General features: G+C 41.2%; 1 protein-coding gene across 1 annotated transcript in view; it reads left to right on the top strand.

Annotated features, from left to right (window-relative positions):
* Positions 1–7: 7 nt before the first annotated feature.
* vash2 (vasohibin 2) overlaps positions 8–18062 on the top strand; it is a 28856-nt gene continuing 10801 nt past the window's right edge. Inside the window, exons 1-4 of the mRNA XM_083934143.1 lie at positions 8–289; positions 12435–12523; positions 12738–12794; positions 13653–13727. Coding sequence (XP_083790269.1) covers positions 209–289; positions 12435–12523; positions 12738–12794; positions 13653–13727 — 302 coding nt within the window. The 5' untranslated portion in view covers positions 8–208. The remainder of the gene's footprint in view (positions 290–12434; positions 12524–12737; positions 12795–13652; positions 13728–18062) is intronic.

Below are 18062 nucleotides of genomic sequence, written 5' to 3' on the forward strand. Positions count from 1 at the left end.
CACCTCCTCGGCTAAGCTGAGCAGGCACGGCCGGTCAAAGAGTACCAGCGCGCACTGCCTCCTCCGTTGCAGCACCCAGGAGGACTCCTCCGCCTCTCCCCCTAACAACAGCTCCCGGTCCCCTGGGGAGGAGGAGGAGAAGGATGGAGGGGTTCTTTTCTACGTTAACCGGACCGGTTTTCCCATCGAGGGCACGACCTGGGAGAGGATGTGGTCCCATGTGGCTGCTGTGCACCCCGAGGGTCAGGAGATGGTGGACAGGATACGAAATGCTGCATACCTTCCCAAGGTAAGCCAACTGGTTCATCGCCCAGTGTTCGATGTCGTGGACGAAATAACACTTGATGAGAAAATATTTGAACTTTCGAAGCATCTAAATTCGTAGCACAGACAATGTTACACATGTATTGAAGGCAGTGGGTAGAAAATTAGCACCAATTGTCATCCACTTAATAAATAACATATACTAAATCTTTGTTAATGATATTTGCTGTGTTTCGCATGTTGTCATAATTTACAAACACTTCCCTGTATGTAAGTATGTTTCAGTATTTGTTGCTGTACCTGAAATTTGTAGTTCTCTCTCTCTTTGTTGTCGTATAGCTGAGAAATAAAGCTGAAAGATTATGTCCGTACACAGTAATAGATGTATGAAGTCCCGCCTCATGTCCCTGCGTCCCTCCTTTTTAAAAATCATCATCTTGTCTATTTATATTTTAAGAAAAAAACATGTTTCCAGCATTCGAACCTTGTCTACTTTGTAAGTTTAAAGAGCGATAAAAACAAGTTATGAGAAAGAATCGACACAAGTGGACACTGGAGGTGTTCACATGACAGTATGCTAGAGGCTCATGGGAGGCTATTTGGTGTTAGCGGACTCTTTGATGGAGAGTTTCCTCGTGGACCCCGTGGGATTCCCCTGCATCTGCTCTACTGTGAATGAATCCAAAGGTCTCTGCACCTTTTAGTGTTGTAACTAACCCACTGCTCTGTTGTGCTCTGCTGTGACAACAGGGTGGATGAGTGTGAGAGCAGCTCAGGTTTCTTCCTATCGGCTGCTTAAAGAGCAGGCGCTGAGTACGTGATGGAAGTGGGTTTCATTGTTTTTGCGATTGTGTATTCAGTAAGCACATGTTGGCAGGTGGCATTGCTAACTTGCCTTTCGAAGGTTGGTGCCTTGTTCTGTCCCTATCAAACATGCTTGTTATTTGCAGCACAGTGTTGATACCAATTATTATTATTTTCAGTATCAATTAGTCTGTGTATTATTTATAGTCTGTGAAATGGCAAATGCTAGTGGAAAATTGCTTCTTCTTTGTATCAAAACCAAAATATTTACAGTAAAAGATATACAAAAGAGAAAAGTGGCAAATTCTCAAATGGCAAATCTGGAACAAGCAGAGTTGTGACAAATTTGTGACACATTGGTCAAACAGTCAATTAATTAACTGAATAATCAGTGCAATCGATGTCAAGGAGGAAATTACCCTAAGATACATATAGGAAAAAGCTAGTGGTTTGGGTTCAAATAAAGCCTTTATGGGGGCAGCCAGTGGCTGAGTGGTTGGAGCCCTTGCCCCATGTAAAGAGGCTGAAGGTCCTCAAGGCAGCGGCCACAGGTTCGACTCCGATCTGCGGCCCTTTGCTGCATGTCTCCCCCTCTCTCTCTCACCCCATTTCCTGTCTGTCCAACATAATAAAGGTTTGAAAAACTGCCAAAATAACAATCTTAAAAAAAACTTTTATGGCAGAGAGACCTGAAGGCATAATGGCTGTCTTTGTATGTGTGTTCACAGGTACATGGCTTAGGTGTGTCATGTCAGCCTGTTTTCACACTCTCTGTTCTTTTTCACAAATACACACACTCTCAGATGTAAACTCATACTCGCACACAGGACTGCATCACAGTACCATGACAACGAGTGTGCTAAATTGGGGCGCCATACCTGTCAAGTGATGTTAATTCTGCTTTTTGTATTGGTCACAGTGTGTGTGACTCATGACTCACACACGTCAGAAACACACATTCATTCTACCATGACATACAGACAAGCTGAAACGACACAGGCAAACGGGTTAGAAAGTGATGAGAATTCTTGTTGAGCTTTCAGTAAACAGAGGTGTAATAGCATTGCAATAACTTCCCACACCACTGTCTTCGGTGTAAAGACATTATGTTGCGTTCCATTTACCTCTGTAGTTGACTGTGTTACAGTAACAAGGTGGAAAACCGTTACTTTTAACAGTGTAGGGGCCAGGTTAGCCATTTTTAGCAATACCAGTTGAAAACATTATGACGCATTATGCTGTATTTTGCGTGTACAAACAGTGTACATTTCCATGGATAGAAGATTGACAGCACTTTGTATACGGCTGATACAATGACACACAAACAACACAGAAGTGCTGATAAACAGTGTATTCATACAGCTTTCACTACTGTCAGTGCTTGGAGCAACCATGTTGGATTGTGAGGTCTGGGTTGATGAGGTTCTCCAAACTTTCCGAGTCAGAAATCTGACTTCAAGGGGCCTTCCAGTTGAAATCTCCTCCTGAGAACTCAGAAATTTTGACTTCTGTAGCATTAAAAAACAAATTTGGGTGTGCTGCTAAACAGCTGATTCTGACTTCTGAAAGCCTAGTAGAGGATTCCAATGCAAAAGGAATATTCTTGATATCATTTACAGTAACTTTAGCATTACACAAACTATTTTCTGATTTAAATTCTAAACCAAGCTATTATTGGGAGTGGACAGCAGATTAAACGATAAAGAAAGTCAAAATGTTTTAGTAGGGTCTTTCCTTTGGTCCTTTTCTTCTTAATTGAGCAGCATTCTTTGTGCAGCAGCAGAAAAGACAGAAGTCAGTGAAAGACTCAAATATGTGCGAATGGTTCTTTGGGCTGAAACTAATGGCGTCCCCACGCGCATGATACACATCTTTGTCTGCTGCCACTGAGGCCCCTCAGCCCAGATTCTCCTCATAGCTCTCCCCATCGGTGATTTGGATGAATGCTTGTTGTGTTTCAGGCTGCGGAGGAGGGAATCTGGTTGTTGTTTAGCTCTACTAATTGGCCATGTGGTCATTAGTGACCCAGTTGGCTGGTAGTGCCAAAATCCCATACTGTTGTTCTGGACAGAAGGACAGTAGGAAGACATGTGCACACAAACAAACAGCAGTAAAACTGTTCGTACGGGACGCACACACATACGCCACTTGACTGTTTTGTTTACAGAAGCCTTTGGCGTATCAGTTGTTCATGAATATTTGAGCCAACTGTAACTGTAAAGCCTCTTGGAAGCCTTTCAAGTGGGAAAATACAGTATGTCACTAAAGGAGCGTGGAAGTACTGTAGCATCAGCCAGTTTAGTTTGGGACTATGATGTTGTTCATAGACATTCCACTCTCCATTTTAAAGTTAAAAAGGTTGGTAAAATGACCCCATAGTAAGCGGGTTTCTTTTATTTCTTGTTCAGTGAGATTTGACAAAACTAGGGTACTTTGTTTCTCATCAAATTAAACTTGACCATCATACGTCTAAAATGGTATTAAATTAAGTTGTTTTGTTTCGTTGTTTTGAATCAATGTGCTAGGGCCCTGCTTGATTTGCTAGGACACTGCTGTTTATGATATGGTGCTGAATGCAGCTAAGGTGTCTGTTGGCTTACGCTGCAGTAGTGTTGATATGCAACCTGACTCTGGTGTGTACGGTGTGAAAGCAGGTGGTTACCACAGATACAGTCGCTGATACACTGACCCAGAAGGGTTAACTGTCTTTCAGTGAGAGAATGTGGAAGAGAAAAAGAAGAGCAACAAAGTTATGATATGAGAAAAATCATTTCATTTATATTTATCACAATCTATAGGTGTCTGTATGTATTTTTGTGATTGAAAACATTTTAACAGCTGCTGTGTGAAACATTTAACAGTGATAAATAATAAAATAAAAGAGAGACATTTGTAGAGTTAAATGAGACCAATGGGGATGAGAACTTTTTTTTACATCCAGTCAGCCCCCAGATCAGTTTTGAGGGGAAATGTGATGGATTTCTCCGGGATACAAAAGCTCATGGGTTCTGTCACAGTAGTGCCCTCAGGTAGACTCAACACACTGTACATCTGCATGCTGCCACTCTCTGTGTCCTCATTAACAGAAAAGAGGTCTTGGCACAAGGACCAAATAATCCCTCTAATACAATCTGGGTAGTGGATAATCTCTGGATACCAACTGGACTACGTAGAGGACTTTTAATGGAAAACAAAACTGGCTAGTCTGGGCAAAACTGAAAAAAACAAACCTTTATAAACACATCACTTTCCAATCCTCTCTGAGGCTTTCACTTTTCACTGGTTGAGTGAAAAAACACAGCGGTATGCCCCACAAACCAAACGTGCCAGGTTTGAAATGGGTTACCAATTAGTGTGTTGTCAACAGCAGTTGTGTTTCATGTGCTTTAGGGCTGCAACTTACAATTATCTTTTTTTTTTCTTCTTTTTTTGCCAGCTTTTCAAGCCTTTTATTATATAAGACAGACAGGAAATGGGCTAAGAGAGGGGGAGACATGCAGCAAAGAGCCGAAGGTCGGAGTCGAACCCGCAGCTGCTGTCTCAAGGACCTTCAGTCTCTTTACATGGGGCGACTTAACATGGTCTAAAATGCCACAAAATGATGAAAAAAATATCCTGTTTTGTTCATAACTCAAAGGTATAATCCACACCAATCCATGATTCATTGTAGTTCCATTGTTCTGCAACTTAACATTTGTAACAGTAGAATCAGCTCAGACACACAGTAACAGGAAAATAGCTGAGAATATGGGGCTTTTGAGTGAATCTGACTGTGGGTTACACACTAAGTCAGGGCAGCTGTCTGTAGAAGCTCATGTCTTTTTTTCCAATTCATGATACAAATGGCATGTTTTGGATTAGACGTTTTATATTTATGGATGCCTGCCAACACAGATTAGTTTAGACAGATGTTCTCTGAGGCCAAAAATAAGCCTGCAGACCACAGCAATGATCCTCAAGAAAGTGTCCTTAAGTGTCATCACTGTAGTACCGTACCGTAGTAGATACAAGCCACAGCTTCACTACTGCAGTAATGGACCTCTTTTTTATACAACCATGTAAATGGGTTGATTGCAAGAAACTGGGTGTCTTGTGTCGAGACTTTGATAGTCATTTGTTGTCTTTCTTGCCACACGCACAGGCATTCCTCGGGATGTCCCGCTCTAAAGATATCTTGTCAGGAGGAAATATGACCTGTCTCTCTCTCCCTCTTGTTCAGTTGTTTCCATTTTTAATACACACAGAGTAAAAGACTTCATGTCAGTGGTACTTTTACCTTGATGATACTGAAAAATGTCTGCTGAGCTGTAAAAATGCCTCAATTAGTACCAAATATTATTTTATGTTAAAGGTGCAAGGTTAATCCACTTTTGTTTGAATTGTTCTTGCAGATATGTTATGATTGGCCAATGCTCAAACGTTTAAGGTTACTTCTAAATTCATTTTCACATGGACTGAATTTCTTTGGCCTATGTTCTCCGTCAGCCCTGCATTGGTTTTGTAATGCACTGTTTACCTTCATTGGCTTACTGTTTTTCCTGAGTCTCCACTCTGGGTTTTTCTTATCCAGGAAGGTCATAACAGATACTATAAGATATCAGTTTCCTGTCTCGGCTGCTCGGTGAGTCACGTTACCAGCCTGCCTCCGACCTCCGGAGTAGGAAACTGATGGGAGAAAAAAAAAAAGACGGGAAAAAAATGGGAAGCACAATGGATGTGATGAGGGAGGACTGAAAACACAGCGTGACATAAGGGATGGAGTAGGAAGGGATGCGAAGCGGGGGAACGGGGGGATGAGAGTGGGAAAGAAAGATTAAGTCTAAACTGGGAAGTGATGTACTCCCAGCTGAACTCTTGATGGAAAGGAGACTTATCACCTACTACAATATAATATTTTATTAGATCACTTTTATGTTTAACAGCCTCTGTTTCCCAGGGTGACATTAATACTGCACCTTAATATTTGCCATGTTAACGCCAACTCCAACCCCAAGTTCACACACAGTTTGATAGTCAAGACTGTGACAGCTGTAATTGATTTTCAGGCAACACCATAATTCATAAGGCACAGTACTGCTCTCAACATTTTCAGGGTTATCTACGGCGAAATGGTGGTAGTTTGTCATGCTGTATTTCTCTCCAAAGCTGGTGTGGTGGTGTTAATGCAGTCCGCATGCACAATGGCTGTTGGTGCTGACTGAATCTATAACTTCTTTTTACTGCATTTCCAATTAATCCTTTCTGTTCTGTTCTGTGCTGAGTGTGATGGTGGCAGCTCTACCCAAGTGACATTCCTCTGCAGCAGAGGGGTGAGAGGAGATGATGATAAAAGTGAGAGATCCCCAACACTCCCTGACCCAGCTGGAAGCAGCTTTAGAGTGTGTGTGCCAGCTGATGCAGCCAGTGTGTTACGCCTTAGTGAGGATTTTACATCATGGGGGATTATGTGGCAGTAAAACCTGCTATTTACTGGTCTTGGCTGGATGGCAGACTGGTTTATGGACCGTTGACTGGCCTGATAATTAGAATAGCCACCAGTTGGTGATTGTTTTACTCGCTCAATGAGTGACAGACAGGTGGACTGATTGGTTCTCTAGGCTGGTTTGAAGGTTGATCTATTGTTGGTTCTAAATGAGTGGTTGAGTGGCTAAATAACTGCTTTATTGGCAGAGTAACTTGTTGATAGTCTAATGTACAACCTGTCTGTATCCTGACTATAGATTAAATCAAAGTGGCAACCTCCAGGCCTGATAAAATGAAGGCAACCCAGAATTGCCAGAAACAGAAGTTCCAGTTCCCAGTTTTCTCTATGAAAACAAATCTTGCGAGTCAAGTTTTTTGTGTGTGCTCGGTGAAATCTCTTGCGACTCATGTAACAATGGTGTGTGCCCTTGTTTGCTTTGTGTGTGAGAGAGTCATCATGCCACTCACCTAAAGCGTTGAGAAGAGGAGTTTAAAAATTCAGTCTTATATTCACCAAAAAAGCTCCTTAAATGTTCAGCGTGGGGCATTTAGTGTGTGTCCAGAATGAGCAGGGAGTTGTAGTAGATGGATATCCAGTTTGCAAAGCGTGGCGTCTAAAAGTGAGCGCAGAGGGTCCAACACTGTGAATATGTCCCATCATGTTGGAGATAATCATCCACCCCTTTATGCAAATCAAGGGAAAAGAACATAACTCGCAAATATAACATTACTAAAATGGAACAAACTTAAACTGGGTTGGAGGAGTGTTCCTGTTTACTCTCTGAATCTTGCAGGGATATAAGGTAGTTGTGTACGTGTAAATGTGTCTTCTTCCATGAGTATGTGCAGATTCTATCACATTTTATGAATGGTTAATTTTAGAGATGCACTGATCTGTTTTTTTCCGATCCAATCTGATAGCGATACCTGAGTTTATCGGCCGATACCCGATACAATCTGTTCCTACTGTTGAATGAATGAAGCTTATACCTGTCCGTGCAAGTGAAGGCATCAGGCTTGACATAAACATTTAGCCTCGTTAAAAAAAGGTAACAAATTAACGCAGAAATAAATGTACTTCATATTATTTATTAACAAATAACAAAGTGTACATTAGCAGCAAAAATACATAAATAACACTTCCATGGAAAGTGCGCTGCAAACAGATATTTTAAAATGTGATCTAAAACCCTCACCTGTGTTGCAAACATAGAATTGAAGTGAGTCTATTGCTGTGTGTGATATTAATAAAAAAGAAATGACTGGATCTGCCTCATTCATCCGATATCCGATCCAGCTAATTAGTCAATATCGGAGCTGATATCTGATCCGGGTATTGGATCGGTGCATCTCTAGTTAATTTGCATCTTGGTAGATTTCACAACGTGCCCCAGTTTTATTGTAGGACCCCAAGGCTTTTGGGAAGAAAACATGTCTGAGGGCTCGCCGTCCATTTTGTCCAGTTGTCTTCCTCCTCCACTCTGTTTTTGTGCTGTAAATAAACAGTGTAGCAGAAACCCACAGGAAATGATAGGGCTGCTGCTATAGTTCACCCTTCCTGCAAACACACACAAACACACACACTCACACACACACACACACACACACACAGAGTGCACACACAGAGCGCACACACATGGCACACAGGCTGCCTGTGTGTCAGAGGAAGTGTCGTTTTGTGTTTAAGTGTGACTCACTCTCTGCTGGTGTGGTCGCGTCCTTTCATGAAGCCACATCTGTGACCTCGCTCTCCTCTCTGAAATGGTTCTTGTTGAGGTGAAACGACGGCAGCGTGGTTTCATCTCTACCACAGGCCTCTCTCCTCACAATGTGGGTGTCTGATGGCCGCGCGATTTAAGGTGGAACACACCACATAACCCCAACATTCTTGGATAGAGACAATGTTGTGTGTTATTCATCTTTTTATATTATTATTTCATGATATGCAGGGTTTGTTTCTGAATGTGACCACTGCTGCCAAAAGTACAACTAATCTAGCCTGTTGTATATACTACTGTGTGACTTAAAAATGAAAATAACATGAACATGTATACAATATATTGTCATTTTATTAAGAACTTCAGTTCAAAAATGAACATAACATGGATCAGAATGTCAGAATGTAAAACCAAAGTTCAAATGACATAAATAATGCCGTACCGTAGTTGTTGTTTTTTTTGACATTGCAATAGAAACAATACAGAAAAACATATAGAATCAATATTTTTATACTTTTTTGATAATATATAGTGTCATATCATAGAGCCCTGATCATAGTTGCTGTAGAAATAGTTTTTAGTCCTGACAAGAATAACATTTTCTTTTGCATTTCAGTGAAAATGAAGTGGCCTGCAAAGTTTTAAATTTAAAGATGTAGCATATCAACTGCTCTCCTGTCTAAACATTCGGCTTGATGTCATCTGTATCAGCTGTTAGAAAAGAGAAAATGTCACTCAAGTGTTTAATAAAGAGAGCTACCAACCAACCACTACTGAGGCTTTCATCTGTTTAGCTCAGAAATGACTGAACTCTTAGTCACTCTTAGATAGATAAATGTAACACTGCAGCTTTAAATTGGAAATTTCAATTCAATTCAATTTTCAATTCAATTTTATTTATAGTGTCAAATCATAACAAAAGTTATCTCAGGACACTTTACAGAGTAGGTAAAGACCACACTCTATGACTTATTTATGATTTACATAGAACCAACAATTCCTCTGTAGAGTACGGTGGCAACGAAAACCTTCCCTATAACAGGCAGGAACGTCAGACAGACCCAGCTCTGTGGAGGACGGACATCTGTCTTGACCGGTTGGGGAGGAAGAAAAGGAGAGAGAAAGAGAGAAAAGACACACAGATGGACAGAGAGAGACAGACAGACACACTTCCAGAGATGCAAGCAAAGCCTAACAGTAACTATAATATTTATAGTAATGTGAATATAACGTATATGTTAAGGCAGTTAATACAACAGAATAGTAGAAACAAGCACAGCTAAGGTGACAGAATATGAAAATGATAATAATTATGGTGGCAAACATGATCAATGATGAGTAGTGGCAATAGCAGCTACGATACAGCTACAAATTTTATAGTTTATTAAACTAGTGATAGTATATATGAGTAACAGTGACAATAGCAGCAGGAAGCGTCATGTAGGACCACGGCAGCAAGCACCACCACGATCAGCAGAGACCTACGAGACGACAAAGCACAAACAGTTCCGGGGAAGAAGCTGAATCAGTAAAATGCATTGATGGGACATGAATGATTCAGACAGAGAGGAGAGAAGCTCAGAGTATCAGGAAAAGTATTATCCCCCGGCAGACTAGGCCTATAGCAGCATAATTAAGCAGAATAAAGTCTCATCGTAAGCCCTAGCTGTAAGCTTTATCAAAAAGGAAAGCTTTAAGTTTACTTTTAAATAAGGGGACAGTGTCTGCCTCCCGAATAACATTTGGGAGTTTGTTCCACAGGAGAGGAGCTTGGTAGCTGAAGGCTCTGCCTCCCATTCTACTTTTGGAGACTCTAGGAACGACGAGTAGCCCTGTATTCTCAGAGCGCAGAGATCTAGTTGGGTGATACGGTACTATGAAATCTTTAAGATACGACGGAGCCTGACCAATAAGAGCTTTGTACGTAAGGAGAAGGATTTTAAATTCTATTCTAGATTTTACAGGTAGCCAGTGCAGAGAAGCTAATACAGGAGAAATATGTTCTCTTCTATTTGTTTTAGTTAGTACACGAGCTGCAGCATTTTGGACCAACTGGAGACTCTTAACAGACTTATTGGAGCAGCCTGATAATAAGGAATTGCAATAGTCCAGCCTAGAAGTAACAAATGCATGAACAAGTTTCTCTGCATCTTTCTGAGACACAATATTCCTAATTTTTGCAATATTACGCAGGTGAAAATATGCAGTCCTTGTTGTTAGTTTTATGTGAGAATCGAAGGACATATCCTGATCAAAAATAACACCCAGATTCCTTACTGTGGTGCTGGAGGACAACACAACATCATCCAGAGTAACAATGTCTTTAGCTATTGAATTTCGGAGGCCTTTGGGGCCAAGTACAATAATTTCAGTTTTGTCTGAGTTTAACATCAGGAAATTGCAGGTCATCCAGCTTTTTATTTCCTTAATGCACATTTGAAGTTTATCTAACTGATGGGTTTCTTCTGGTTTGATCGACAAATATAATTGTGTATCATCAGCATAACAATGAAAATTTATGGAGTGCTTCCTTATAATATTTCCTAAGGGAAGCATATATAAGGTGAAAAGAATCGGTCCAAGGACAGAACCCTGTGGGACTCCGTGACTAACTTTAGTGTGCATGGAGGATTTGTCATTAACATGTACAAACTGAGATCTATCTGATAAATATGACTTAAACCAGCTCAGTGCGGTTCCTTTAATGCCGATCAGATGCTCTAGTCTGTGTAGCAGGATGTGATGGTCAATAGTGTCGAAGGCAGCACTAAGATCTAGTAAGACAAGTACAGAGACAAGTCCTTTGTCTGAAGCTATTAGAAGGTCGTTAGTAATTTTCACCAGTGCTGTCTCAGTGCTATGATTTGCTCTAAATCCTGACTGGAAGTCCTCAAATAACTCATTATTATGTAAAAAGTCACACAACTGATTGGCAACTAATTTCTCGAGGATCTTAGAGAGAAAAGGAAGGTTAGATATAGGTCTATAGTTGGCTAGTACCTCAGGATCAAGACTGGGCTTTTTAAGAAGAGGTTTAATTACAGCTACTTTAAAAGACTGTGGTACATAACCTGCTGACAAAGACATGTTAATCATATCTAATACAGGAGTGCTAATTAAAGGTAACACTTCTTTAAGTAACCTAGTTGGAATAGAGTCTAGAAGACAAGTAGAAGGTTTTGATGCTGAAATAGTAGAGTTTAATTTGTTAAGGTCGACTGTAGAAAAGCAGTCCAAGAATATATCAGGTCGTACAGTTTGTAAGGTTCCTGGGTTTGATGAACAAATAGTGCCAAGCGAGTTTATTTTGTCTCTGATAGTTATAATTTTGTCATTAAAGAAGGTCATGAAGTCGTTACTACTGAGGGTTATAGGAATACATGGCTCAGTAGAGCTGTGGCTCTCTGTCAGCCTGGCTACAGTGCTGAAAAGAAATCTAGGATTGTTCTTATTCTACTCTTTTAAAGATGAGTAATAGGCTGCTCTGGCATTACGGAGGTCCTTCCTATAGGTTTTAAGACTTTCTTGCCAAACTAAGTGAGATTCCTCCAGTTTAGTGGAGCGCCATTTACTTTCCAACTTTCGCGATATTTGTTTTAATTCACGGGTTTGTGAGTTATACCACGGAGCTAACTTCCTCTGTTTTATTATCTTCTTTTTTAAAGGAGCAACAGAGTCAAGTGTTGTTCTTAGAGAGCCTGCAACACTTTCAACAAGGTGATCAATTTCAGAGAAACTAACGTTAGTGCAGGAGTCTTGAATATTAGGATGAGGCATTAAAGTAAATGCAGATGGAATCGCTTCCTTAAATTTAGTTATAGCACTATCAGATAAACATCTGGTGTAGACACTTTTACCCAGTGGTGAGTAGTCCTGTAATATGAATTCAAAAGTTATTAAATAATGGTCTGATGATGATGATTTGGTTTGATTGGTTTGATTTAATGTGAGTAATAGTTGCGTTGTGTAGCCAGTGTAGATGTTTTCCAGCAGTGGTGGAGTGGAGTGAGTGTCAGCAGTATGAGCTGGAATGAGACTCAAGACATTGAGAATGCAGAGTTTTAAAGATGGTGGAACGTAGTTTTAGGCTCTGAATGTTACCACAATGTAAATTTTTCTTTTATGATAATAATCTCTCTCTCTCTGCCTATGTCTCTGTCTATGTCTCTCTCTCTCTCTCTGCAGCATCATGTTCCCTCAGTCCCGACCTTCAAACCGTCCATGTCGGTCCCAGATTGGCTGGTGGCCATCCAGAACTACATGAAGGCTCTGCAGTATCTTTTAAATGCAAACACAACAGCACACGAAGCCATGACAACATCATGATGAGCACTACACCTGTCCGTGTCTCATCGCATTTGACGTTTCCACATGCTTAAAATTATGGAGACACCGGCGTGACGGCGACTTCAGGAGCGCTCTGTCGGCAGTTCAGGGAGTGATAAACAGCCACTCTGAAAGTTCTGTGGTCCCTAACATTTCTGTCAGATACAACCACACAGGAACCCAATTCTTTGAGATCAAGAAGAGCCGTCCACTGTGTGGGTAAGTGAACTGCAGCTTTGAAAAGGACACGCGTTGACATTGTCATTTAATTCTAAACAGATCAACACAACGAGCCATTTATCAGAGTAATAAGCTCACCGTCAAATGATCATATGCACTCAACCATGTGTTACCTCGAATACTGGAAGAAAGTTGAGTTTCTCTTGCATGCCTCCACAGTGATCAAATAATTAACTATTCAGGCAAGCAAGAAAAACAACTTTTTCTTCCAGTATTCAGTGTAACACATGGGCAAGTAATTAATAAGTATTCCTTTACAGTACGTTGCACATGTAGAAATGTTTGAGGAGATCCTGATCTAATCGAGATCCCCCCCCCAAGCAAGAAGAGGTTGTATTTTCGTTTTGATCAATAGTGATATTCATACAATACTCTAGTTGATGTATTTAATGATGGCTGATTCGTTAGTGTGTTTAAAGGGCAACATGCTGGAGTAGTAAGGAACTAGACCAATGCCGATGTTTAAACACCCTGTGAGAGTGGTAAAAGAAGAAAACCTCAACTGTAGAGATGAATAAAGTCTCACAACATTAGCTGAGACTAAAGCATTTACTGGGTTTCTTCTCATGGTACAGGTTTATTATATATATTATGTACCATCCAACTCATGGTCATCTCTGTATGAAATGAATTTAATCTGTTTGTTTTCCATCAAGTTGCTCACAGAACATCTCTCGTTCCCCTCCTCCTCCTCCTCGTGCTCTAATTCCCTCATATTATCAACCCATTCCATGTCCTTCCTCTGCTCAAACGCTGTTCTGTCTCTCCTCCCCCCTGCTGCTCCTCTTCTCCTTCTCCTGTGCTCTGCTCCTCCTCTTCCTCCTCCTCCTCCTCCAGGTTAATGGAGACAGCAAGAGAGATGATCAGAGAGTCTTTGCCAATCAAATGTCTCGAAGCCGTTATCTTGGGAATGTATCCTTTCCTGCACTCACAAACACACACACACACACACACACACACACACACACACACACACACACACACACACACACACACACACACACACACACACACACACACACACACACACACACACACACACACACACACACACACACACACACACCAAGCATTGGGCCAAAAGGTTATTTTGTTATCTGTGGGTGAAATCAATGAGACACGTTGCTCTAATGTCCTAATGCCCCCCCACCACTGCCACCCTTTCCAGCTCTTACTCAACCGTGTTGCCTGGCAACAAGCCCTCTTCAAAATTTAACCCCCCACCATACACACATACACACACACACACAATTCACAAGCTTACTATCATCCGGCAGGGCTTAAACAATTCCCAGAAAACCTGCAGTTGTTCTGTCTAAATACATTTGGTCAGCTACAGTTTAGAGTTAGAAACTGTGCCTGATTCTTCACTAGTAGACAAGTACTGAAACTCTGGTTTGGCTACAAAACCCTATTTCATTTTATTAGTGGTTGCTTTCAGAGATTGTCTTGGTGCCATGCTATTGTTGCACTCATCCTCTGCCCTTGATGTATTTTAGAGCTCTGTTACCTGTTTGTGCTTGTGTGGATGCAAAGTGTACCGTATGTTCACACATTAAACTGCACATAGCTTTACTGTACTGCACTTTACAGTGAACGGCTTTTTTCACTAATGCTGCTCCAAATAACACCAAACCTCTGCAGTAGCATGATAAGAGTCCCTACACATAAAACAAAGCACCAACAATGTAGTTAGTGAACCCCGAGTTAATTAAAAGAGTGTTTTGAAAGACTTACCTACTGGCCCTGGTAGCAGCTCATCTCATAGTAAAGTCCATTTAAGGCAATTACCAAATGCAATCCAAAAGGAACGAGCCATCATGCTACTGCAGAGGTTTTATTGCCTTCACCGTGCTGCCCAGAGCTAATCTGGCCACGTCCGGCTGTTAGCGACTCTCCCGGATTTCTCCATTTATAGTTTATACAAGGAAAAAACTGTCTCCATGGCTTATTTGATATATGTTAGTGCCGAAAAAGACCATGGGATGATTTTGCGTCAGAATTACACTTTAATGGAAATACTCTGTTTGGTTTATGCTCTGATGGAGTCCGAGCTCATATTCGGTCATAAACAACAGTCTCTTGCCTTTCTTTGAATTCATCCGATGATGTTGGTAAAGTTCCCAAATCTTGTTGTCTCTCCAGTCAGACCTTTTTGTTGCAGACTTGTAAATGAACCTACTTCTACACCGTCTGAGGTATGTTTTCCTCCAGTTTGCATGTTATAAACGCCATCATCCATTAAGTCTCCCTGAATATACTGGAGAATGAGCGGCTGTATTCACACGTGGGCCCACTCAGAGATTAAAACGATCTTTGTCCTAGGGAGCTGGCAGAGTAAACACCGATTGACGGGCAGTCCGACTGAATCAGACATTTGCGTTCTCACAGACAAATTCTGAGGTCAAGACTGGACACTGATCTTGTTTGTTGGAAATTTGTTAATTGAGCATCACAGAAGGGCTGGAATAATACATTTATTTATTCATAATTCTTCCAGTCACACCTTACAGCCTCTGAAATAGGAGTCGCCGCTGTTTCTTTTTTTTATGCCGAATACCTTTTGGGTTTTGTCAAACAGAATACACCATTTGAATTTGTATTTATTGATCAAAAATATTGACCAACCAAAAAAAGATGAATATTAATTGATCCAGTAGACCCAGATCAGAGCCTCGGGTGAGCACCATGAATATAATTCAATTTAGTTGGCTATTTCCATACAACAAAGACATACTTTCAGTGAGACGTCAAGAAATATTGTAACCAGTAAATGTTTCCTAATTTGATTTGTACATTATTTGAAAAATCATAGAATATTTAAAGACGAAATTAAAGTCGGCTTGCATCATCTTTGTAAAGGGTTTGGTGAAACAGTTTTCTGAGCGTTTTTTTCTTTGTTTCTGTGAATGGATGATCCAGTTTCACATGTTCTAGTTTCACAGTGGTGTTTCTCCAGGGCTGTCGGGGTGGCAGCTGACAGTGACTTTAATTGAGACTGGCTTTAGCCTACAGATAATAGGAGGAGAGACGGAGGGAAATAGGGAACGTGGCAAGAGTTCAGCAGAAAAATAACACGAGGGCAAAGGGACATTTGAGCCAGAGGGAGTAAGAAAAGGAACAGAGTGGAGAGTGGTCGAGACAATCAATCAGTGTGAGTGATTCTTCTGCTGCTTAGTGCCCTTCAAACCACCCCATACACTTACATTCATATCAGCAAGGGACAGTGTGTGGTTTTGCAGTGTCACCTTTCATCGGGCTCAGAGGTCATTGTGCTTAAAAAGGAATCAGGCCCCAGCGAGAATTGAACTCGCGACCCCTGGTTTACAAGACCAGTGCTCTAACCACTGAGCTATGAGGCCATGCCTGAGATTCAAGTCCAATGACCAACTCTTTATTTGTCAATGACAGAGAGGAAACACCCTGTTTGCATACCAGGTAATGTGACCTAACCTGTTCAGTCTGTTAATAACCAATTGTCTGCAGATTTCTCACTGGGCTCCAAAGTAACTTTGAAATGTACCTGAAATTCACACATTCACCTTAACAATAATTATTTAATATATCTGATAGTGAAATCACAACAGTGTGTTATTGATAAAGAGAGTGAGACAGGAGGAGATAAGAGTAGATATAGAAAGCTTGGACAGAAAAGCAACAAGAAAAGAGGAATGAACAGCAACCGCTGTTGCTCGTGGCAGTCGGAGCTGCCTGTCTGCATGTCGGGCTTCGGTCTGTCCTCCGCCCGCCGCTGGTTCCTTTCCTTCCCTGTTAACAGTGATCTGAATTCTCTCCAGGATATCCAGAGTTTATCTTGGGTCTCGCTGGCTCTTTGTACGAGTTTGTGTGTTCATGGAGTATGTGTGACTCTGTCTCATTGTGTTAGCCATCACCGAGTAGTAGTTTTCAGAATAAGTCTAGAGTAGTAACAACATGCTACAAAATAAATAAAGCTAATATGTAGAGACAAAAGTGTGTGGACATGAGCATTAATGAAAGGTGTTGTATGGAGTGGAGGTCATTGTTCTGTGCCGGTTTGAAAGAACTTGATTGTCTATATTTATAATCGTCTCATTTTATAAAATCAAGAAGCATAAACCTCGCTTGAATTGAGCTGTCCGATTCGGTTCAGTTAAGTTTGTTGTACATTGGAAAAGTTTTTTTTGCGCTTCCATAGTCAAAAGTTGTGGCTGCTACCAATATAACTGCTCCATTCTGTCCTATTTTTCTGTTGCCCCTCTATTGAGGTACCCAGCACACTGATACGATACTCTGCATCATTGGTGAAGTGGAAATACAGCCAGAGCTGAATGGAGAAGTGAGGAATGAAAAGGTTTGCATGGCCTAAAAAAAGTGTTAGGTACTCTCATTTGTCCTATAGTTGGAGCTAAGAGGCCTTGCGCAAACCATGACTACAGCTCCAGACTGGTGCCCACATACTTTAAGCCATATTTCAAATCTATTCCCCAGGCTGCTACTGAAAAAGCTCAGAGCGTGGAGTCTGCTCGATGATGAAGGAAGCACATGACTCTCAGTAAAAAGGCACCACACATAAAGAGGATATTATGTTTTTCCCAGTATTTTCTTATCTCGAATCTCACCGCTTTGAAATGTAGCAAGGAAGGGAATGTAGAGAGAAACGGGGCCCCCCCCCCGGGGGTTTAAAACGCCAATGGATTAGCTCTGCATTATATCCATAGATAAGGTTTGTCTCTTGCTCAAACAGAAGAGTGAAATATTGTATTTGAAGGACGATGGAGAGTATTAAAGCCTGTCAGGGTGGATTTTGTTTATAGATGGTTGGTACGTGTGTGTGTGTTGTTGGCTCCTAGTGAATATTTAATGAAAACACAGCACTGCTGAGGCATCCAGGCTGCTGAAGTGACGGGCAGGAGCAAGCCTCAGTGGACAGATACAGAGCATATGGTGGGCTACTGGCCGACAAAGACACTCACCAGATCTTTGTGTGTGTTTGTGTGCGTGTGGTTTACACAGATTGCTAAAGTTGGAGCTCTGTGCAGTCACACAGCATGAGAGCCAGCTAAAAATAGACCTCACTCAGTGGAGCAGCTTTTGAGAAATTACAATAAAATCTCAAATCCCGGAAAAGTTTGTTTGCGAAAATATGTTTCTCCGCCGCTGAAGGATTGTCAACTTTCTGTTTGTATCCATATCATTGAGCTGAGCTGCATGTTTCCGTAGCAGTTCTGCATTCTGCGTTCTGGTCTGTTTCCAGCCTCTTCTTCT

The sequence above is a fragment of the Echiichthys vipera genome (genome assembly GCF_963691815.1).
Source record: "Echiichthys vipera genome assembly, chromosome: 19".
NCBI lineage: Eukaryota > Metazoa > Chordata > Actinopteri > Perciformes > Trachinidae > Echiichthys > Echiichthys vipera.